Raw genomic sequence first — 25,223 nt, forward strand, 5'->3', positions numbered from 1 at the left:
CATTTAATCTGAAAAAAAAAATCCCAAAATGACACCGACCATGCCTGCACCATTTTGCTAGAAGAAAAAAAATTGTCTCTACCAAGATGGTGCTGGCAAGGCCTGCCCAGTAGTATCTATCAGTTATCCAATATATGCTACTGCGCAGGCGGCGCCAGCAATATCTTTGTGGAGACAAGTTTTTTCCTCTTGCAAAATGGCGCCGACATCGCCTGCACAATAGCATCTATTGGATCGCCGGTAGATGCTGCTGCACAGGCCCCACCAGCACTATCTTGGTAGAGACTTTTTTTTCTTGCAAAATGGCGCCATGGATCGCTGATAGATGCTACTGCGCAGGTGCGGTTGGTGCCATTTTGATAAAGATTTTTTTAATTTCAGGATAAACATATATCCCTAAATAAAATAATTTATTGCATATTACAGATGCGATCATGCTACAGCGCAGGCGCCACTGTCAGCGCCTGACTGCTGAATGTGATTTTTCTTTTAATACATATTATATTAAGTATGTAAAATAGAGGGCAGGTCAGTGAGGGGTCAGTGACCTGTCATAAACCATACAGATGAGTATGTTAGCAAAGCACCATATGAAGACCCCCTCCCCCCACAGCCCCACCCACCGGCCCCGAGCACGAGATTCTCATTAACTGAAAACTGAAAATAAAGGTTAAGCAACAAACACAAGACAGATTTCATCAATCAACGTATCATTTTAATCAGTATAACGACGGTAACCTGATACAATCTGTAGGTTACCCAGCACAATCCTGCTGACAGGTTCCCTTCAAGAGTGGATTTCCCCAAGACAGCAGTGAGGCACATAGTGTGCATTCGCAGTTATGGACTTCCAACCCCGGGAACGTTACATTGTCAGCTCAAAAACATTAGCAACCCCTTTAAGTTGTCAGTTTTGTTTCGATATTTGGTAGTTGAAGAAAGCCATTGAGATCTTTAATATAAATCAGAAATCAAACAACAGATTTGGTGTAGACTAAAAACTATTTCATTTTTGACAAACTTCATACCTATCCTGACACAATTTTGTATGTCTCTCTAGAATACCATGTCTTATGATCTATTTTAGTATGTGCTACACGGAAATGTCATAAGTAAAATGTACAACCCCAATTCCAAAAAAGTTCTGGTACTTTGTAAAATATAAAGAAAACAAGAATGCAATGATTAGGAATCTCTTATAGCAGTATTTTATTCACAACAGAGTATAGAAAACAGATCAGAAGGTGAAAGTTAATTTTTCTTTATTTCATTTGAAAAAATTAACTACTTTAGAAATTGATGGCAGCTACACATGTAAAACAAGTTGGGACAGGGACATACAGGATCTACCATCATGTAGCCTCCTCACTTCTTTTTACTGCAGTCATTAAATGACTTGTATGTGAGATGAATTGCTGGAGTTTTGAGCGACGAATGTTGTCCCATTCTTGTCTGATGTAGGATTCTCATTGCTCAACAATCCTCGGTCTTCTTTGCCAGATTTATCATTTCATAATGCACCAAATGTTTTCTGTTGGTAAAAGATCTGGACTGCAGGCTGCTGGTTCATCACTCAAACCTTCTTCTATGAAGCCATGTTGTTACGATGAATGCGGTATGTGGTTTACCATTGTCTTGCTAAAATGTACAATATCTTCTGTTAAATAGACATTGTTTGGAAGGAATTAATGTTCTAAAGCCTCTATATAATGCCGAGGATTGATAATGCCTTTCAGGATGTATAAGCTGCCCATGCCATAGGCTCTAATGCAGCCCCTACCATCAGAGATGCAGGAACAGTGCACTGATAACAAGCTGGATGGTCACTCTCCTCTTGAGGCCACAGGACACGGTTTACATGGTATCCATAAAAAAAATTCCATTTTGATTCATCTGACCACTGAACAGTTTACATTTTGCCTCAGTCCATTGTAAACGAGCTTTGGCTTAAATCTTTTGATGATATTATTTACTGTAGATGATATCGAGGAATGTTTTTCTGAAATTTTAGGCACAGTTGTTCACAGATTGGTGAACCTCTGACCATCTTTGCCTCTGAGAGACTCTGCCTCTCTAACATGCTCTTTTTTTATACACGGTCATATTAAATTTAGTTAAAAAATGACCCCAAAGTTGTTTTTCATTGGAACAACTTACTTTTCCAACTTTTTTTTAACCCTGTTCCAACTTTTTTGAGATATGTTACTAACATTAGTTTCTAAATTAAGTAATTTTTTAAATTAAATTGAAAAATCACTAAGATTCAACTTTTCATCTATGTTCTATGTTCTGTTGTGAATAAAATATGGGAATAAGAGATTTCCAAATCATTGGATTTTTGGTTTCTTTGCATTTTACACAGAATTTCAAGTTTTTGGGAACTGGGGTTGTAATATTTCAATGAAAATGCTATTCTCTCATAGAAACCTTATGAATTTGCGGTCTAAAGTAGGATTGTTAGACATTGTATATTATTACAGACTCTTGGATTTGTTTGCTGTTCCTTTATAATACTGAATGTTTATAGAGGATGTACAAGGATATGTACATGATTGCCTTCAACCCTGATTTAGGTATATATCTTTAAAGAAAATGTATCATAGGGATATAGTATGCTTGAAAGACTGATCAGCCATTCATGTAATTACCGTGTATACTCGAGTATAAGCCGACCCGAGTATAAGCCGAGGCACCTAATTTTGCCTCGGAAAATCGGGTAAGCTTATTGACTCGAGTATAAGCCAGGTATGCATTGTCCCCTTATCCCTGTCCTGCTATGCGTGGCTCCCCCGTCCTACCCTGGTATGTGTGGTTCCTCCATCCTGTCCTGCTATGTGTGGCTCCTCCGTCCTGTCCTGCTATGTGTGGCTCCCCCCGTCCTGCTATGTGTGGCTCCCCCCGTCCTGTCCTGCTATGTATATGACTCCTCCCGTCCTGTCCTGCAATGTGTAGCTCCCCCCTCCTGTCCTGCTATCTGTGTCTCCCCCTGTTGTATGTATGGCTCCTCGGTCCCGCATGGCTCGGCTCCCTCAGTCCCGCATGGCTCGGCTCCCCCGGTCCCGCATGGCTCACAACCCCCCATCCTACTCACCCTCCTTGCACCATCGCTGCATCTCCTGTGCTCAGCGGTCACGTGGTACCACTCATTAAGGTAATAAATATGCGCTCTACGCCTATGGGAATGGAGACGCGTGCATATTCATTACCTTAATGAGAGGAACCATGTGACCTCTCAGCACAGGGGAATAGCTGCCGGCGCCAGGGCAGAGAGGCAGGGACGGAGATGCAGCGACAGTGCGAGGAGAGTGCGTATGATGTCTTCTGGAAGCCGGGGGCTGAAGTTGTCACTGTGCCACAGCCGCCGGCTCCTGCCGCTGCTCCGGCGCTCTCCTCCCCCATCGGCTTTCTGCACAATGATTCGTGTATGAGCTGACGGGGGTGTTTTCAGCACAAAAAAAGTGCTGAAAATTTCGGCTTATACACGAATATATACGGTATAACATTTGTACAGGTTAGTTGCTTGATATGGCACTTTTTTATATGGCAGGTGAGTCCTTGTTTTAAATTTGTTGGATTTCTGCTGTGAGTTAGTGTTGAATGTATTCTCTGAAGTGTGAACATTATTTTATATTAATTTTATATATCATACTACTTTGCCTTTCAAGTTATAGCCTATATGGCCTATAATCTTAGGACTAAACAGGCAGCCGCCATTATTGTACTTAACCAAACTTAAAGAAGAGGTCACATTATCAAAATGTTTACTTTTTAATTCCTCCTAATTATCTATGTAATAGTGTGAAAGTATATTAAAATACTTACCAATTGCCATCTTTTATGGTTTTAAGCACCGCTCTGGTCCCATTCGACCACTCTCCAGCATTGCCAGCTCACACAGCATCTACTGTGTAGGGAGGTGTTGCTTTCACAGTATAAGTCTATGAGACTCAGAATTGGGTTCCATAGACTTAGATTGAGAAAGCAAAATCTTGACCCCTTATAAACCCCTGCATGATCTGGCTAGTCTGTTTTCAGGTCACGTGGGCAAAAGAGGACAAGAGCTGTACTGGTAACTGCATGAGTCAGTCATAGGTAATTATTACTTTCACAATATTACATCTATATATATAAACCTGAGTGTGTGTGTGTGTGTATGTGTGTGTACAGTATGTGTGTATGTGTGAGTGTGTGTGTATGTGTGTGTATCAAGCCCCGCCCCACATTCTGATGTCATAATGGTTGCCATGGCGACCCTGAAGTCATAATGGGTTGCAGTGGTGACGGTTTTGTCATAACGGTTGCCATGGTGACGATGATGACATAATAGGTTGCCATGGTGAAGATTATATCATAATGGGTATATGGGCATGGAACTATGGGTTGGAGGGGATGTGTGATGGGTATATGGGCACGAGGCTATGGGATGGAGGATATGTATGATGGGTATATGGGCACGAGGCTATGGGATGGAGGATATGTATGATGGGTATATGGGCACGGGACTATGGTATGGCAGATATGTATGATGGCTATATGGGCACGGGATTATGGGATGGAGGATATGTATGATTGGTATCTGGGCACTGGACTATGGGATGGAGAATAATAATTATAATTTGTTATAACTAACCAGTAGTTAGTTACTATGCCCGGGCAGCGCCGGGCTCTTCAGCTAGTACATAATAAAGATGGATTATGTTATGAAAATTTTGATGAGACGTCTACTTTAACCATATCCTAAAAAAAGCTACTAGCTGACCCTTAAATGTTATCCACATGTGCGATCTGGAATCTGTCAGTGTTCGCTATGGCCTGATCCATTTGAAGAGGTGTCTGGCATAGCTGTAAATGGAAGTCGTGATGCAGATGTGAAATATGTAGGGAGTTGTGATATATTTATAAAACAAAATATTATTTTTTTTTTATGTTTTGCCATTCTATTTGCTGCAATTTTAAACATCACAGCAAAATAACGAGACAAAAATGACTGTTATAAATATACCCTTGTAGTATCATGCTATAAACGTAATGTGTTGTGTTAAATTTCATGAGTTTACAGTGAACTACTAACATATCTTTGAAAGTGGCCTCTTGAGGGTGTGATACTTTTTGACAGCTGTGCCTACTAATGAATCTCTAGGCTCCAGCCGCCTGAAGTCAGATGACCAGTTGTGTTGATAAAAAAACACCAAAGCCCATCCAAGAAGCACTCCAGATAAGAGGCATTCTCGCTGAGCAGCAAAACAGAGAACACATGCTGCACCCATTATTTTGATATGGTAAGCTCTGGGCAGGTTGTACAAGACCATATGATCTGTAGATTGTACAAGACCATACACTCTGTCTCCAGCAGAGAATAACAAGTTACCGTATTTTTTGGAACAAGACGCACTTTTTTCCCAAAAAATTTTTGGGGGAAAATGGGTGTTAGGTGTCGGATTCCTGGCACTGCACAGCGGGAATCCAGAGCCAGACATCCTGCGGTCTCCCATTCCTCTCCAACCACTCGGACTAGTGCTCAGCAATCTCGGCTGGCCAGGCATCTCCCTCTGACTCGTTCTGTGAGCCTGGATGTTGCTGCCACCTCTGGTGCAGCAATGGTGACGCAACCTGCTTTGCAGGGAACTGCTCCCGAGGCTAAGTCCTCATGCCGTGCTACTAGGCATGCCCACAACTTGTCCTCTCAGTGGAGAGCAGGGGTCACATGTGCAGGTCCTATGTCGGATCTGATTGGTCCTTCCTATAGTACTGGAAGGTCCCGGAAGCGCATGGCTATAAAAAGCCCGCATGGCGGCTCGGCCATGCGCTAGTGTAGCATATTATGCTGTGTGTGTATGGTGATGGATGCATGGACTGGTGACTGACTCATTTGAAACCCCTTCCCTCGGTTATTACGAATGGTGACAGATTGTTGGGTAGTCAGCTCCAGATTGTGGCCAGCTACACGCCACTGTGCCTCCTGCACGACACACTAGCGTCCGACGGTGCTCGGTCGTTCCGGCGCCGTCGCTCAGCAGCGATAGTTATTGCCGCGCTGCGGTTGCAGCGTTCTTGGCGTCTGCGGTTGCAGCGTCATTCGCTGGGTATCCTGTGAAGTAAACAGGGCCAGCGTCCTCATACAACTCTGTTGTTTTAGCGACTCTGTGTGTGAACAGAGCCGTACTTAGCGTTCGGGTGACGTTAACCCGAGCGCAGTATCTCACCTTTCGGTGCATCCGCCATTACTCAGCAGCGGTCTTGTCACCTACCGCACGGTGGACCCCGGGCGGCGAACGCACCTCCTATTATTTATATCTGGTGCGTTCCGCCGACCCTAACAATGGGGATGCGTCTTAAGGTTGGAATATACTTACAAATACTGTAGCGGCGATCCCAGTGGTGCTCCTTTGTGGGGCTGTGGTGGTGGTGCTCTGTGGGGCAGCGAGGCTCCGCCGGCATTTTGTGAAAGTCCACAGATCCAGTGCTGTGATGCAATGGCCTCCAGGAAAATGGCCGCCGGGAGCAGCACATGCTCAGATTCAGATCTCAGCAACATTGCCGAGATCTGAATCTGAGCATGCGCAGCCCATTTTCCTGGAGGCCACCGCATGCTCAGATTCAGATCTTGTTGCCGAGATCTGAATCTGAGCATGCGCCGTCCCGGTGGCGATTTTCCCGGAAGCCACCGCATCACAGCACTAGATCTGCGGGGGTCTCCAGGCTTTCATGAAATGCCAGCGGAGCCCTGCTGCCCCACAGAGCATCACCACCGTCGCTGCCCCACAGAGGAGCACCACAGAGCACCACCACTGCCACCGCTCTACAGAAGAGCACCAAAGAGCACCACCACCGCCGCCGCCCCACAGGGGAGCACCACCATCGCATCTGTCGCAAAGTGCCAGTGGAGCCCCGCCGAACCACAGAGCACCACCACCGCCGCTCCATAGAGCACCACCACTGCACCAGCCTGGGATAGGATTTTCCTGAGGCCATCGCACCAGCCTGGACCACCGAACAACCCCTGTGACCACTCCTCCACCTGTGCCTATCCCCCCCCGGTAAGCTGAATTCAGACTGTAAGTAAGACAGATCCCCATTTGACACATTATATTTTTTCCCTATTTTCCTTTTGAAAATTTGGGGTGCGTCTTATGGTCCGATGCATCTTATAGTCCGAAAAATACGGTAATTCATCATCTTATGCATAAAGGGATTGTCTGATCCTGTCTAGATAAAGCTTAAAGCAGATCTTACAACTTAATGCATTGGCCATACACACTAGATTATTGTCAGCACATACCATAGCTGAAGATACATACTATTAGTAGGGAAAATGAGTTTAGGCACTAGAAGCTCTAAAAGAATACACTGGACACTTAATCATTAGTGCGGTGGTTTTATGTAATTTTCATTTTTTGTTTAGTGGTGTTAGTTGCTGTCTTTTGATGCCAAATTCTCCAAAATGGCGCACAAGATTCATGAATTTGGCGTAAGGTAAAAAATGGGCATTTTTACGTCAATATCTGTTTTTGTGACTTTTAATGCCAAAGGTCACAAAAGTTGTGTTGAAATACTAGCGCACTCACAAATTAACCAGGAGGGGCCTATAGTGATGCTGCACCAAATTTTTCCTAATTTTTCGTAATTGATGAATTTTGCGGAAACATTTGGAATTGCTATACCCCTCGATCAAAGTAGCAAACAAAAAAAACAAACAGGTGAGCACTGTAGGAAAGCCTGATAGACTAGGGTTAAATTCTAACACTGCAGTTCTTATTTAGATGCACTTGACTAGCTTGGAGTAAGAACCAGAACATGTGTTCACCTTGTTCTCTTAGTCAGCTGGGATAGCTGGGTTACAATGGAACAAGGGAGAGGCAAACCAGAATCTCTCTGAAAGGAGTCTGCACAGGGCAGTATGCTCTAAACTGCAAGTAACAAGTATGAACAATAGCCATTTTATTTGACCAAACTGGGACTGGCTCAGCTGTGTATGAGTATCCAGGGTCTGAATCGTTTAGTTAGCACCTGAACAAGGCTAGGGATTTTGTGTTTATGTTATTGTTTTCGGTGCTGTTCAACCTGTGGAAAGAAACATCACATTCTTTTTACACAAGAGTCAAGTGCCTGTGTAAACATTGCCTACTGCTGAGCGTGAAACCCTACAATTGTTGGAAAATGTGGGCAGAGGGGGAGGGAATGTAGTAAAGCTAGGTAGGTTAAATCCTAGCACTGCAGGTCTTGATTAGATGCACCTGGTAGGTTTGGCTAAGAACAAGGACATGTGTTCATCTGGCTTTTTCTGTCAGCTGGGATAGCTGAGCAGAGTGGGTTGTGTTGAATCCATAGAGAGACTAACAAGAATCTCTCTGAAAGGAGACTGCACAATCCGTGTGCACCAAACTGCAAGTATCACTGGTTGCTATGGACATTAGCCATTTTGTTTGACCGAACTGGGACTAGCTCAGTTGTGTATAAGTAGCCAGGGTCTGCATTGTTTAGTTAGCCACTAGACAAGGCAAGGAATTTTGTGTTTATGGTTTTGTTTTCAGTGCTGTCTAAGCTATGAAAATAAACGTCACATTGTTTTGACACAAGAATCCAGTGCCTGTGTGAATTCTGCCTACTGCTGAGCGTGAATTCCTACAGCACATATAAAATAGACCTGGAAAAAAGGTGCAACTAGAGTAATGATTTGGTTGCAAAAATGGTATAAAACACACAAAACTAGACAAAGGCAATGATAAATCGGGGCTATAGTTTATCATCCATGAGGGAAGCGATTTTCCTTGTAGCAAGGCTGAAAATGGGTTTGCTACTCCTTTACAAGTATTACTGACTGTTGCTAGAAGGACCCTCACTGCTAGTTGCTGAACTATTGCAATGGGGGTGCCTGCCGGTTACTTTAATTGCTGGTTCACTGTGCTATTGCTATTTAGTGTTAAAATGTGCTGTCTGTGACAGTTTTTTCAGGCCATGGACCCCGCTGATCCCCATGGCCATATGCACTCAGAGTTGTTTCAACACCTGTCTCTCCAGCGACAGCAGGAGGAAAAAATTTGTTCCATCTACAGACAGTGGTTGCCCAACTGGAAGCCCTGATGTCAACTGTTCCAGTCCAAGTTGAAGTACCTATGGCCATGATTATTTAGCCAGCAACTTACACTCCAGAAGTGAAACCCATCCTGTCTGATCTGCCACGGTACCATGGGGATCCGTAGTAGTGCCGTGGATTTCCAGGACAGTGCATGCAGTACTATGAGCTACTGGCCCATCAGTTTTTGTCAGATCGGGTTAAGGTGGGAATACTTATGTCCTGCCTAGCAGGAGATACAGTAGCGTGGCTCAGCCCATTGTAGGAGAAGGAGGATCCTATTATCTTGGACCTACAGGCCTTTCTGGTGGCTTTTCAAAAGGTCTTCGATGAGCAAAATCTCAAATCTTTTGCTATACCTTCCCAGCTTCCAGGACTAGACCTGAAAGGTGACAGGTGAGAGGAAACTGTCATGTCTGGCTTCCTTCTTCCAGAGACCATTTATTCCTTAGTGTGAACTCAGTCATGAGGAGTGGTGCTATTAAGGTGGTGGTGAAGAGCATCCCATCTGTCTTTGTCCTGGGAAGTGTGAAAAACTCCAAAGGCTTGATTCAGTGGCACAAATGTCTGTCACTCCTAAGGGTCAGCTATGCTGACACAGGTTGGGCTTGGAGTAGTTTGCTAAGGCAAAATTCAGACTCTGTTCAGTCTGGATCCTCGGGCAGAATGGATACTTACACAAAGTCACAGACCGGGCTGGATTTGGATCATGGAACAGGCTCCGTCAGTACGGGCACTGAAACTCTAACCAGGACAGACACATGTGCAGATTCTAGTATGGACGGAACGGTTACAGGTTCAGATATCACCGGTGCAGCTTCAGGGTTCAGGAACCGCCAATGCGGCTTCATGTTTCAGGTACCGCCGGATGCGGTTTCAGGATTCAGGCACCGCCGTTGCGGCTTCAGGAGGTTCAGGCACCACCGGAGCAGCTTCAGGGTTTAGTACCCCCAGATGTGGCTTCAGGGTTCAGATACTGCTGATGTGGCTTTTTACTACAGGGACTGCTAGGTGCGGTTTCAGGTTCGGGCCCGGGCCACACAAGTATCAGGGGTTCAGTTTCAGGGCCTGGCCACACACAGAGACCAGGGACTTAGGTAAACTCTCAACTACACATGAAGAGAGACCTGGTAACATACAGTTGCACACACACACTACTACTAGAACTATAGGGGTTACTCATACACCTCCCTATTGGGGAAGGTGCCTTTTATACTAGATGCATCCAAGCTATAGGCTGGGGGCATTTACAATGTGCACAAGCTGCCCTTTTAAGAACAGGGGAGCGAGCACACAAACACACTATGCACACCACTGGGATGCATAGAAATAAAAACACATGTGACATGCACACATATGAACAAGTCAGTAGGACACTGTTCATACCACCCACTGACTCAAACACAAACAGAGAGCACAGAATGACAATTGTGCAAAAATATCCTGCAGTAAAACATTTAACAATAGTCAGCAAGTGCTGATGAAAAGATGATAACAAATACAGGGTATTTAGTCGATACGTTTTTTTGCAAAAAAATGTGTATCAAGCTGCTTCACCGCGTCAAGGTAACCCTATTGAAGCAGTCCCTATCTAATGTATTTAAAACCTGAACATGTGAACAGTGTCTAAATGAACAGGATGAAGATAGGCCGCTTCCTAGTATGGGCACGTGGTGTAAGTCAGCTCTTTATGTGCATGTCACACAAGAGAGGGGTGGGGTCTCTCAAATCATGCATAGGCACGAAAAAAACTGGATATACTTTTTTTGCAAAACAACGTATCGACTAAATACCCTGTATTTGTTATCATCTTTTCATCAGTACTTGCTGACTATTGTTATATGTTTTACTGCAGGATATTTCTGCACAATTGTCATTCTGTGCTCTCTGTTTGTGTTTGGGATGCATAGAAGCACAGCCAGGAAGCAGGAGAAGAGGATGTGATTGCACTGCCATGTTGATGTTGGCATCCCTTCATGGAGGGGGAAAAGGAACCATGCAGGGGTGCCGGCTTTAGCGTTACATTTTTGCTGGTATTCACCTGCATTCATTTCACAATCCCTAAATGGCAAAACTACTCTCTCCAACAAATTCCAGTTTATCTATACTATTTAAAGCGCAGTGTGCACAATATTGTAGTCTAATAGCTACAATGCCATACTGACCTAATGCCAAGGGCTGCAAACAATTTTTTAAAGGGGTACTTACATGAATACATCACCAGAACCATCATCAGTACATTTACATCAAGTTTTGAATATTTGAGGAGGATTTGGAGAGCTTCTGTTCAGTTTCGGCCCCAAAAAAATCAGTGTGAACACATGGTAACAAACTGAGTTTTTGAATCAGAAACTCTGCAAATCCTCCTCATAGTCTCAAATCTCTAAGTTTTTAGTATTTTTAAGTTTCAACATAAGACAATAGGAAGCCCGGGCACCTCCACAGCTCTGACCATTTTAGCACAGATGCTTCAAGCTGCCGTGAAAATTGCAAAAGTTGGAACATTTTTGCACAACTCAGCATTGAGCAAAAAAAGGGACCTTTTGCCATGAAATGAATACTTAGCAAAATCATTGATGCAAGAAAAAATATAGAAGCTTTTATAAATACATACGGTATACAGTATATTTTAAATATAATATTAATATCTGTCTTATGTGTTACTGTTCAGTAGTAAATTTAAATTACTATCAAGTTTGCATAATGTATATTGGACTCAAATTCTCCAGTGGTAAGCATCTGTCACTAGCTTCATGTAGTACAGTAATTAGGAATGGGAACTAATGCATGGTCATCTATATATAACTTTCTCATACAGTTATCTTATGCTTCAGACACTCTCTGTAACACGTTGAGACCAGTTCTTATTCTGCTTAAAGAGTACCTGTCACCATGTCAAAAGTGGGCCATTTATAAACTTGTTTTATTAACACTGCTCCCATGAGTATTCAGTTTTTTGCTTTTTTAAAAATCTGCTATACAGTTTAAAAGCTACGGCCTTTTTTTTTTTTTGCTGCTAATGATTATGGTGTTTACTAAAGGAGATTATTATGCAGAGCAGCCTAAAAACAGCCCTCAGAGAATCACAACCTGTTGGTAAAGAAGACCTTCAGAAGTAGAACACTGAATGAAAAACCCATGGAATAGTATAGCAGATTTAAAAAAGCAAAATATTGAGTACTCAGTGGAGCAGTTGGAATAACATAAGAGCAAAGCCTGGCTTCATTACCTGTTAAAATGAATGTGTGAAGGCAGCATGATGTAGTCACAGTGAATTTGATTCTTTCACTCGTTTCTTACAGTAGTTATTATAAAATCTACTTTTCTGAGACCTGATATTAGCTGCTTGTTCCTGTTCCAGATTTTTGCTTTTAGCATAACCAGATGAGCCAAAGTCAACGGCGACAAATCTACAGTCAGCATCTGCAATTGCCATCAGAACAATAGAAAAGTATTTTTTATAATTAAAAAACTTGGATCCACTTCCAACTGGCTTCCTAATGCGAATGTGTTTGCCGTCCACAGCCCCCAGTTAGGAAAATTAGAAATGTCCATAAATTTTTCAGCATTTTCCAGCCACAGTTCAGTTGTGGGTTGGGGGAGGAATTCTGAATGCAGATCGTCACATAACGCACAGCAGGTGTCTGCAACAATCCCAGAAAGGGTGGATACTCCAATGCGGAATTGGAAATGGAGAGATGATAATGTCTCTCCAATAGCCAGGAATCTGCAGAACAGAAAATATAAAAGAAAAATCAGTACGTGGCTTTTAGAAAAAAAAAATTGAAAAAAAATCAGTACATAGCTTTTAGAAAAAAATGGGAAAAAAATCAGTACATGGCTTTTAGAACTATCACATTAATGACAGATTTTTCTTTTTCAAAATTACGTACCTTAGGGTCACCATCAGATGGTCCTCAGTAGGAATTGCTAGCCGTAGCTGTGTGTGGTACCTGGTGATGGATCCTCACACACGTTGCAGCTAGAGTTGAGCGAAACAGGTCGGTCAGATTCAAAAGTCGCCGACTTTCGCCAAAGTCGGGTTTCGCTGAGCGAAACCCGACCATAGTGTGAGGTCGGCCATGCGGTCGTCGACCCGAGCTCCAAAGTCGGATAGTCGGATTTCACAGAATGCTTGCACGTGACTTTTTTTTCAGCCAATGAGCAAGGACGTACACTGTGGGCAACGAAATGACATGTGCAGCGTCCGGGGGGAGAGAGAGAGAAAGATTTTGCGCACTTTGAAAACACTGTCCGGCATGTAGGTGTCCTCCACTCCCTGCCGACTTTGCTTCCCCATTGACTTGCATTGGGTTTCGTGTTTCAGTCGGACCTCTGACTTTTCCCGATAGTCGGCCTATTTCGTTCGACTCGACTTTTGAGAAAGTCGGGTTTCATGAAACCCGACTCGACCCTAAAAAAGGCAAAGTCGCTCATCTCTAGTTGCAGCAACTCATCAAAGCTTTGTTGCGACATCCTCGTGTAGTTGTAAAACCTTTGAGGGTTTGCACGCAGCTCGGTGTACAATGAGTGGTAGGCTCCACGGCTCTCTCGGACTTAAACGATGGGGTGTTGCCAGTAGCGACGACGACGTCTTCTCCATCTTTCTCTTTTTCTTTCTTCATAACAAGCAACAGCAAAGGCATAAGTCAAGCTCAAATCCAAATCCAGATTGTGATATAAGCTCTCCATGCGAAGATCCATCTTGCAGCAGGATACAGCAGCAAAAGATGAGGATTTCATCTGTACAAAAGTCTATATAGAGAATTTCCATGAGACATGCCCATTGGACGTGGCTTGTGTCAAGGAAATTCTACTGGAAAGAATTGTCCTATCGAACGCATGCACATAAATAACTCAAACGCATGCAAACGCTGTGTTTTTTTACGTCATGCGTAAGATGATGCGGATAAAAAACGCTGCGGTAGCATGCGTTTTTATATGCGTTTGCGCATGCAGATGATACGCTGCGAACATGTACGCAAATGTGAACCTAGCCTTAAATGGTTGCAATGTGATACTACATTTCTTTCGTTGCCATTACTGCTCATACCCAGTGTACTCCCCCAGAATTTTACTAGGGGCTAGAAAAGCCAGACCATGGGGTGGGTTCATTCTAAGGAGGGATTTTCCAGTTGTGACAACTTCTTTATTAGTCATTGTTTACCTATAAATACTGCACAAGAGCTTCCATGTAGCAGCTAAACCAACAGAGATGATTGAAAGTAATTTCAGTGATTAATGTGCACTATGCGACAAACTGGGGCATCAACAGTAGACAGCACACAAATAAATCAAAGTCTGCTGTGATTAGATAATAATATGTGAAAAGAATGAGCAGTCTTCAAATAAGCAGTCTAATGAGTTGTGTTGTACTGGTCCAACAGATATCCATAGTTCTGGGATGTATGGTCAGAGTACAATCTAAACTAATGATATCAATATCAAATTACTTGTTGCCTACAATATAGTATCCATTCACCAACTATCTGATAGTTTATTATTTTGTTTCTTTAAAGGGGTCATCCACCTTCAGGGACAATATTTTTTTAAATGCATTCCTTTGGTGTTAAAAATAATTTTTGCAATTTTTTTCAATTAGGTTTCATAAATTTTTGTGCACCATTTGGCTTTTACAAGCTTTTTGTTTCTCTGCACATTAAACTTTGATGTGGTCTGTAATCATAAATCAGTCTGAGAAGAACTCAGAAAAAGAACAGATAAGAGTTAATAATAATAATAATATTTTTTGTTTATATAGCGCCAACATATTCCGCAGCACTTTACAATTAAGCGGGGACATGTACAGACAATAAATTCAATACAAGTTAAGACAATTTAAACAGTGACATTAGGAGTGAGGCCCCTGCTCGCAAGCTTACAATCTACAAGGAAATGGGGGGGGGCACAGTATGTGAAAAGTGCTTGTTATTTCAGGTATGGCAATTATAATAAATAGGGATTTTCATATAAAGCTGCATGATCCGGTCATCAGCCCATGTGTTTAAGTGCAATAGTCCAGTATCAAGTGCAGTTATCGTGTGCATGGAGGGTGTGGAGACAGATGAATAGTAAGGTGCAGATTCAGAATAATATTTGGAAGGAGGGAACAGGGCAAAGTTAGTTTACTGAGTAGTTGATGTGGTAGGCTTGTTTGAAAAGATAGGTTTTCAAAGCGCGCTTGAATAGGTCGGGGCTAGGTATCAGTCTGATCGTCTGGGGAAGTGCATTCCAGAGAGCTGGTGCCGCACGAGAGAAGTCTTGGAGACGGAGGTGCGAGGTTCGGATTACGGGGGATGTTAGTCTTAGCTCATTTGTAGAATGGAGGGCACGTGTAGGGCGATAGACAGAGATGAGAGAGGAGATATAAGGCGGTGCAGAACAGTGGAGAGTTTTGTGGGTGAGAGAGATGAGTTTATACTGGACCCTGTAGCGAATAGGTAGCCAGTGTAATGACTGGCACAAGATGGAGGCATCGGTGAAGCGGCTGGACAGAAATATGACCCTGGCTGCCGCATTCAAGATGGATTGGAGAGGAGAAAGTTTGGTAAGAGGGAAACCGATCAGAAGAGAGTTGCAGTAGTCCAGACGAGAATGAATAAGAGCGACTATAAGAGTCTTAGCAGTTTCAAAGGTGAGAAAAGGTCGGATTCTGGAGATGTTTTTAAGATGCAGGTGACAAGAGCGAGTGAGTGATTGGATATAGGGAGTAAAGGAAAGTTCAGTGTCGAATATGACCCCAAGACAGCGGGCATGCTGCTTGGGAGTTATGGTTGAACCCTCAAGGGTTATTTCGATGTTGGGTAGAGTGAGGTTAGTAGAGGGGAGAAACACAAGAAATTCAGTTTTGGAGAGATTTAGTTTCAGATAGAGGGAGGACATGATGTTAGAGACAGCAGAAAGTTACAAACTTTCCAGTAAGACCATTGGAACAAGCTCAGTGACTGATTCTCAATTGCCTAATTCTGCAGCCAGCAAAGAACAGTGCAACACAGAGACTGTAGAAGACAAACGTAAAATATTTTTAGTAATAACTACCGTATTTTTCGGACTATAAGACGCACCGGACCATAAGACGCACCCCAAATTTTGAGTTGGAAAATAGGGGGAAAAAAATAATGTGTCAAATGAGGGTCCGTCTTACAGTCCGAATTCCGTGGGGTGGCTGTGCCCTGTGGGGTTGCTGTGTCTGTGGGGTTGCTGTGTCTGTGGGGTGGCTGTGTTCTGTGGGGTGGCTGTGTTCTGTGGGGTGGCTGTGTCCGTGGGGTGGCTGTGTCCGTGGGGTGGCTGTGTTCTGTGGGGTGGCTGTGTTCTGTGGGGTGGCTGTGCTCTGTGGCGTGGCTGTGTTCTGTGGGGTGGCTGTGTCCGTGCGGTGGCTGTGTTCTGTGGGGTGGCTGTGCTCTGGTTACAATATACTTACGAATCTTGTTGTGGCGGTCCCGTGGCGGTGGTCCCAATGCAGCCTCCCTGTGCTCTGTGGTGCGGTGGTGTCGGTGCTCTGTAATGTGGCTGCAGTGGGGCTCTGTGTTGCGTGGGGGGCTCCGCCTGCATTTCGTTAAAGCCCGAAAGCCCCCTGCAGCTCCATTGCTGTGACGTGGAGGCCTCCGGACAGATGGCTGCCAGGGGCCTCCAGAAAGATGGCCACTGCTCAGTTTCAGATCTCCGCAACGAGATCTTGTCCCGAGATCTTGTTCCGAGATCTCGGGAGATGAGATCTTGGGACGAGATCTCGTTGCCGTGATTTGAATTAGAGTATGCGCCGCTCCCGGCGGCCATCTTTCTGGAGGCCACCGCGCTGCAGCAACGGAGTTGCGGGGGGCTCTCGGACTTTAACAAAATGCCGGCGGAGCCTCCCACACAGCACAGAGCCCCGTCCCCACCGCACCACAGAGCACAGGGAGGCTGCATTGGGACCGCCGCTACGGGAATTGTAAGTATATTGTGACAATAAGTCGCACCCCCATTTTCCCCAAAAAATTTAGGGGAAAAAAGTGCGTCTTATGGTCCGAAAAATACGGTAATTGCAAAAATGACTTAGATGCAAATTCATGCATTGAAGCAAAAAAAAAACATTCTCACAGGTGAACAGCTCTTTTAAGTCTGTGTTAGGCCTCCTCCTTCACATAAAACATGCAAACTTTTGGGCTCTCCTGATCAAATTTACTGTTATTGTGAACAGATAAGCAAATTGAAGATGAAATGATCTCTAAAAGGTCTAAAATTACAGATAACACATTTCCTTTGTCTTTTTGGGGAAATATACTGTATATATATATATATATATATATATATATATTTATTCAACTTTTACATAAAAATGCAAGAAAGAAAATGGTCCAATGCAAAAGTTTGGGCACCCTGCATGGATAGTACCTAGTAGCACCCCCTCTTGCAAGTGTCACAGATTGTAAATGCTATTTGTAGCCAAGACTCTTTCAATTGTTGTTTGAGGGATTTTCATCCATTCTTCCTTGGATAATTCTTCCCTTTCTGTGAGATTTCTGAGTCGTCTTGCATGCACTGTTAGTTTGATGTCTAGCCACAGATTTTCAATGATGTTCAGATCAGGGAACTGTGAGGGCCATTGTAAAACCTTCAGTTTGCGCCTTTTGAGGTAGTCTATTGTGGATTTTGATGTTTGTTTAGGATCATTATCTATTTGTAGAATTCATCCTTTTTTCAATTTCTGCTTTTTTAAGCATGGTGTTATGTTTGCATCAAGAATTTGTTGAAATCTTATTGAATCCATTCTTCCCTCTGCCTGTGAAATGTTCCCTGTACCATTGGCTGCATTATAAAACTAAAGCATGATTGATCCACTCCCATGCTTAATGCTTAGCGAGATGTTTTTATCCTGAAATTCTGTGCCCTTTTTTCTCCACATATATGTTGATCATTGTGGCCAAAGAGTTCCATTTTAACCTCATCGGTCACAGGACTTGATTCAAAAATGCATCAGACTTGTTTAGATTCTTTTGCATACTTCTGATGCTGAATTTTATGGTGAGGATGCAGGAGAGGTTTTCTAATTATTCTTCCATGAAGGTCATATTTGTGCAGGTGTTTCTGAATAGTAGAACAATATACCACAACTCCAGAGTTTGCTAAATCTTTATGAAGGTCTTTTGCGGTCTAGCAGGGATTCTGATTTGCCTCTCTAGCAATCCTACGAGCAGCTCTCCCTGACATTTTGCTTTGTCTCCCAGACCTTTATCTTGACCTCCACTGTTCCTGTCAACTGTCATTTTTTAATTACATTTCGAACTGAAGAAAGGGCAACTTTAAAATGCTTTGCTATCTTATTATAACCTTCTCCTGCTTTGTGGGCCTCCACTATTTTCATTTTCAGAGTGCTAGGCACCTGCTTAGAAGAACCTATGGCTCCTGTTTTTTGGCACATGGTTGGAGAAGGCTAGGTTTTTATACAGCTGGGAAATTTTAATCACCTGACCTTTCCTAATTTTGATAGTGAACAAGTCATAACCCTAACAGGCTAATTAAAGGGGTGGTCTGGTCAAAATCAATGTCTGCAGTCACTCTAAACGCGTTATCAACGCGTTTCTGGTATCTTAGCCCCCCTAGTCATGATACCAACTCATACATACCCTCCATTCAAGGGTCTGAAACTGGCAAATACCCACATCGCACAGTGCGTGCGCTGGGGAATTCATAAGACTTCATGCAGACTTATCAGTTTTGACCAGACAACCCCTTTAATATCTGAAACCTTGGTCAAAGTTATCTGAGCACACAAATCTCTAAGGATGCCCAAACTTTTGCATTGTCGCATTTTCCTTTTTGGAATTTTTAAAATGTAAAAACTGAAAATACAAAGGAAATGTGTCATTTTTAACTTTAGCCCTTTTAGAGATAATTTCATCTTCACCTTGTTTAACAGTTCACTTTAACAGTAATTTTGACCGGGGGTGCCCAAACACATGCCACCATATACTTTGCAATGTTAATCACGGACAACACACAGACTGAACACGGATGCCATCTGCATGCTGTATGTGTTTTTCCTATTGATTTGTATTGGCCCTTGTCATCCCTGCTGCCAGAAAAAAATGGACCCGAACTCAAACCTGGACCGGGCACCGAACATCCGGTGTTTCCCATGCTGTCATACAGATGACAGCATGCGAGCCACCAGCTGTGACTGGCAGTAAAAAGGTTACCGTCAGTCACAGGCATTGGCTGATGAGAGTACTACTCTCATTATAGTATGTCTCACTGATAGCAGTGAGATCATGCGTACGATGATGAGAATATTCATCAGCTGGCGACTGTGCAATAAATAAATCATTTAAAAAAATGGCGTGGGGACCCCTCTATTTTTGATAACCAGCCAAGATAACACCGACAGCTGAGGGCTACAGTCCGCTGCTGTCAGTTTTGCCTGAGCAGGTTAGCAAAAATAGGGGCGACCCCACGTCATTTAAGAAAAAATATTTATTGCACAGGTGCTGGCTGATGAATACTTTTATCATTGTATGCCTGCTCTCTCTGCTATCAGCGATACCTGGCGTAAAATAATGAGAGTAGTACTCTAATCATCTGACGCCTGTGACCGACAGTAATCTAGTAACTAGTGTGTCCGGTACGGACCCCAAAATTTACTGTTCCCCGATGCCTAGTCCTCAAAGGAGTGTGCTGTATCAGTCGCCCTCTACTAATTGGTCAAGCTGACATTTCTTACATTAATTGAGTTTTTAAAATGACATTTTAAAAATGCCTAAAAAGAAGCAAAAATAGCAAACTCCTAATGTAATGTTCGGATCAAAAATGCAACCTTTATATAAACAGTCTCACAGTTATGACCAGCAGCCCATGTTGTGTCAATTAAATATGACAGATCTATAAGACATACTTAACATTTCTCCTCCTGCAGGGCATTAATGGACCAGTGGTACGGGCTTTTAGTTGTACTTAGTAAATAACTCTTTGAAGAAGGACCTAAACTGTCTCAAAAACATACTGAGAGGTTATGTATCACCCCAGTGTGTTTGCACATGTGTGTAGTTCTCCAGCACTGAAGGTGTATGTCTATGTGTGTTTTCAGTACTGTAGATGTGTGTATGTGTGTGTGTCTCCAGCACTCAAAGTGTGTGTGTATGTGTAAGATAAGTAAATTAGACTATGGCCCAAAACAGATGTGAGTGGAATATGTTTGTGATGTATAAACAATAAGAAGTAAATACATTAATACTTTTACATACATCCCCTAGATCAGTGTGCTTATTCGTATTGATTGTCAGCGAAAACACTGCAGCATTTCAACATATTGCCACTGCTAAGGAAAAAAATGGATTTCGTCATATATCTTAATTTCTTGTTTTCTTACCATCACTGTACTTTGGAATAAGAACATATAGTATTTGTGTTAATGTGGCAGGTGGTACTGCGAAGGAAAGGAACTTGAAAACTCTCCATATATACAAATCCAGAGAACGGGAGATTTGGACACCTTAGTTATTACAGAGGCTTTTGAAGAAGACACGGGACGTTACTCTTGCTTTGCTTCCAATATCTATGGAACAGACTCAACATCTGCAGAGATATATGTAGAAGGTAATGTGATGCATAGATATTATGTATTCCGATCAAATGTATCAAGTGACACACATAGTTAAGGCTACAGACATATATGTATATTGTGAGACAATATACATAATCCCATAGACAATTCCTAGAATAGGTTAAATATAGACAATGGTTGAATACAACAGGTATGACTCCAGTGAACAGAAATAGGTTGACAGGGAACGCACACTGACGCAATTCTCCAGATGAGATCACATTTCACTTTCCATGCAATGAGTGAACAATAGGTAAGTAATTTAAATTGTTTAAAGAGGTCATACAAACATTATTTTTTGCAAAGCACAGTAAATGCATATTTATTGTTTAGTATACAGACTATGCCCAACATAACATTTCTTTCTTGTATCTTTATGTCTTCTTTCATCCCTATCTCCCCTCTGTGTATCATATATCTGAAAGTTCTATTCTGATATTGCTAAAGGGAATCTGTCACCCCACTTTTGGCCTATAAGATGCGGCCACCGCCATCAGGGGCTAATCTACAGCATTCTGTAATGCTGTAGATAAGCCCCCCAATGTAACCTGAAAGATAAAAAAAACGAGTTAGATTATACTCACCCGGGGATCCGGTCCGATGGGTGTTGCAGTCCAGTCCGGCGCCTCTCATCTTCTACAGATGACGTCCGCCTTCTTAATTCTGTTGCGGTTCCTGCGCAGGCGTAATTTCTCTACCCTGCTGAGGGCAGAGTAAAGTACTGCAGTGCGCAGGCGCCGGACCTCTCTGACCTTTCCCGGCGCCTGCGCACTGCAGTACTCTGCCCTCAACAGGCCAGACAAAGTACACCTGCGCAGGATCTGCGGCAGAAGTAAGAAGGAGGACGTCATCGCTAGAGAATGGGAGGCGCCTGCGCTAGAGAATGCTGTAGATAAGCCCCTGATGGCGATAGCCGCATCTCATAGGCCAAAAATGGGGTGACAGATTCCCTTTAAACTACATTTCTCAGCAGCACCCTGCTTCTCCTCAGTGCTGCAGACCCCTCCCCATCTAACGTGGGTTTCTGACTAGCCCCACCTCTCTCAGTTACCTTTCAGCTTATCTGATTGTAGAACTACCCTTATGTTTTTGTGCAATTTCTGTACAGCACCCTGCCTCACCAATTTTATCTTCTGCAATGTACATGAGTACCACTGCCTGTGTTTTACATTGGTAGCTTGTTTATAGCAGAGCTCAAATGTCCGGCACTCCTCCAAAATGGGGCTTGTAGTTACTAGCCAGTGCAGAGCTGAGACTTAAGCTGATCAGCATTTCCCAATGGAAACTGAAGGGTAAATCAAGCTTGGAGGGGCAGCCTTTGGGGGGGGTGATATGTTCAAAATGGGGCAGATTTATAAATGAGTTATATTGACACAATTAATAACTATATGTGTACATTGCTATAAGACCACATTGTGATTTTAGGAAAAACCCTTTAAGTTAATTATTAATTCACATTGATTTTAGTACATTATTCAATGAAGCTTAAAGCACCACTCATAGTATTATGCTCACCAGGTGCCATCATCACCTCTACCTGACGCCGCTCCGACCCCGTGCCGCCATCTTGTAACCACAACTTTTGACTGACCGGAAGTCAGGGGTAATGGTCACAAGTTCTCAGTGTAAGTGTATGAAAGCCCCATTCTGGCCTGGTTTTGGTTCTCATAGACTTACATTAAGTTGTGACTTACGGATCACCCAGCAAACACTAGAGAGATTTGGCAGGTCACAACTAGCAGAAGATGACTGGATTGGCGCTGATAAAAGATGAAAATGGCGGCTGGTGAGTATAGTGCTAGGGGCAGGGAGCTTACATTAGTAGCACCAATTCAGTGCTGCAATGAAAAGAAAAACTCTGGAGTGGTGCTTTAAATAAGTGACCCATCAACACTGAAACAATGGAGAATTTTCCAGTATGAAAAATGTGAGGTCGGTGGAGAGTCAGAATACAGACTTACTATATGATGAGATTTCTGCGTCATGACCCAGACAACCTCAAGAATTATGTCCTAAAATGTGCTATCGTCACTTTCTTTTTTTCTGGTCAGGTGCATCTTCATCTGAGTCTGAAGGTGAAACCAGCAAGACTGACATGGATCAGTACGTATGTGTTGTTCAGAGTCATTTTGTACAATAGTATTTTATTTTAGAAAGGTTTTCAGATATGTACTGTAACATTTAGACTTTCCTCAGCCATTTCTAAAACTACATTATTGGAAAAAAAATCCCTGCTTCAGTCTGGATGCCATCTTCTAGCTCATCTTCTCAGCCAAAAATGTCTACAAGCTTCGGTGGCTCATATCAATATAGAGAATATGCAGGTCTACCGTCCACTCCACTCTAGAAAATAATTAGTATGAAAAAGTCCAATTTTTGGCAGATTTTCCCTTGAAATGATTGAGAATGTAATTTATTCTTGATAAAATAGTGGAGACAAATCTTTTTATGCTCAGAGCAAGTTTAATCAGGATGAGAAAATACATCTTTGTTTTTACTGATCACATTTTTTAATGTTAAAGGGGTTGTCCAGGTAAAACAATCTATCACCTATTCGGAGGATAGGAAAAAACTTGCTGGTTAGTGGGTATTCTTCTGCAGGAAACCGCGCTGATCGGCAGATTGGGTCATTTGAATCTCCGACAGGGAACTTTAATTCCCATTGCAAAAAGGCTTGGCATGTTAGACACATTCATTCTCTATGGAGCTTCCGGAAAAAGCCAAGTGCGTCGCTTGGCAGCCACATAGGCAAATAATGGATTGGCGGCTGAGTATGTGTACTGCAACTCCATTCTAACAGGTATAAAAGTTCCCTGTTCTCCCAAACGTTGCAGGTCCCTAACTTTCACTAGACAGCCCCTTTAAATATGATTATCAATTCAAAAAATAATTTTCAACAGTTCCTGAAATCTATCAAGTTTTCAAACAGGTGGACGGTCAAACATATCGGAACTTGTTATTATTTTTTTTACTTTACAGTATACTGAATTTAAAACCTAAAACATTTTGTCATCATGATGTTTTTTTTTAACACATTCTAAAAAAAAAATATCACTTTTTTTTTTCCTAATATAAAGTTCTAATTTGCTTGCTTTGTCACCATCACTGGGTAAGTTAACTTTCTACTGTTTTATTAGTCAGTGCAATTAATACATAGTATTCAGTAAGCATTTTAACTCCCTCTAGTGGTGACTACAGGCAGTCAAAATTTAAAGGCCTATTCCCATCACAGATATTTATGGCATATCCGACAGATACTCTGGGACCACGCCTGTCTCCAAAACAGGGTCCTGTCTAGAATGGAGAGGTGACTGCACATGGGATCTTTTCAATAAACATCCATAGAAGTTCTGAAAATTGAAAAGACATTTTCACAGCTCCCAAGAAATGAATGCCTGTTTAATCCTTTTTGAAAGAGCTGGTTCCTAATTTTAATATCAGGTAGAAAATCTTTCAGAAATGCTTATATAGCTATTCTGACACTGATTTTCAAAGTTAGGACACCAGTCTCATCAGGTCTAGAATATCTGTTTGCTTATTAATGTATACAGCTTATTTTGGGCCATCTGCCGATAGATCCACTTTAATTAAGAATCAGTACTTCCAAGTCAGATAATGCAATGTTAATCTGTACTGCTACTAAATTTACAATTTTCTGATAAGTACAGGGTGGGCCATTTGTATGGATACACCTAATTAAAATGAGAATGGTTGATGATATCAACTTCGTGTTTGTTGCACATTAGTATATGGGAGGGGGAAACTTTTCAAGATGGGAGGTGACCATGGCGGCCATTTTGAAGTTGGCCATTTTGGATCCAACTTTATAAATGGCCCACTCAGCTGTATCCATGTAAATGGCCCACCCTGTACAGTGAAATATAATGGGATATGAACCCTTTGTTGATAAGTGCACTGCATACAGTGTCTGCTGCAGAAAAGGCATGTATTCCAGTGTATAACACTACAGGTCAGTACTAGGAATGTTTAATGATTTCTTTAATGCAAAGTTTATAGACTACAAACTGTTTATATGATGGAACCGCCATTTGTTTTGCATACAAACTACAGTTGTGGCCAAAAGTATTGACACCCCTGCAATTTTGTCAGATAATACTCAGTTTCTTCCAGAAAATGATTGCAAACACAAATTCTTTGGTATTGTTATCTTCATTTAATTTGTCTTAAATGAAAAAATAGAAAAAGAATTGTCCTAAAGCCAAATTGGACAAAATTCCACACCAAAAATAAAAATGAGGGTGGACAAAAGTATTGGCACTGTTCGAAAAATCATGTGATGCTTCTCTAGTTTGTGTAATTAACAGCACCTGTAACTTACCTGTGGCACCTAACAGGTGTTGGCAATAACTAAATCACACTTGCAGCCAGTTGACATGGATTAAAGTTGACTCAACCTCTGTCCTGTGTCCTTGTGTGTACCACATTGTGCATGGAGAAAAGAAAGAAGACCAAAGAACTGTCTGAGGACTTTAGAAACCAAATTGTGAGGAAGCATGAGCAATCTCAAGGCTACAAGTCCATCTCCAAAGACCTGAATGTTCCTGTGTCTAC

General features: G+C 42.5%; 1 protein-coding gene across 1 annotated transcript in view; it reads left to right on the forward strand.

Annotated features, from left to right (window-relative positions):
* The window catches only part of MYPN (myopalladin), a 355,731-nt gene that overhangs the window by 228,188 nt on the left and 102,320 nt on the right, over positions 1 to 25,223 (forward strand). Inside the window, exons 4-5 of the mRNA XM_073548140.1 lie at positions 20,469 to 20,644; positions 22,703 to 22,754. Of these exons, the coding sequence (XP_073404241.1) occupies positions 20,469 to 20,644; positions 22,703 to 22,754 (228 nt within the window). The remainder of the gene's footprint in view (positions 1 to 20,468; positions 20,645 to 22,702; positions 22,755 to 25,223) is intronic.

The sequence above is a fragment of the Dendrobates tinctorius genome, unplaced genomic scaffold, assembly GCF_039654945.1.
Source record: "Dendrobates tinctorius isolate UK_male_01 unplaced genomic scaffold, ASM3965494v1 ptg000156l, whole genome shotgun sequence".
Lineage (NCBI taxonomy): Eukaryota > Metazoa > Chordata > Amphibia > Anura > Dendrobatidae > Dendrobates > Dendrobates tinctorius.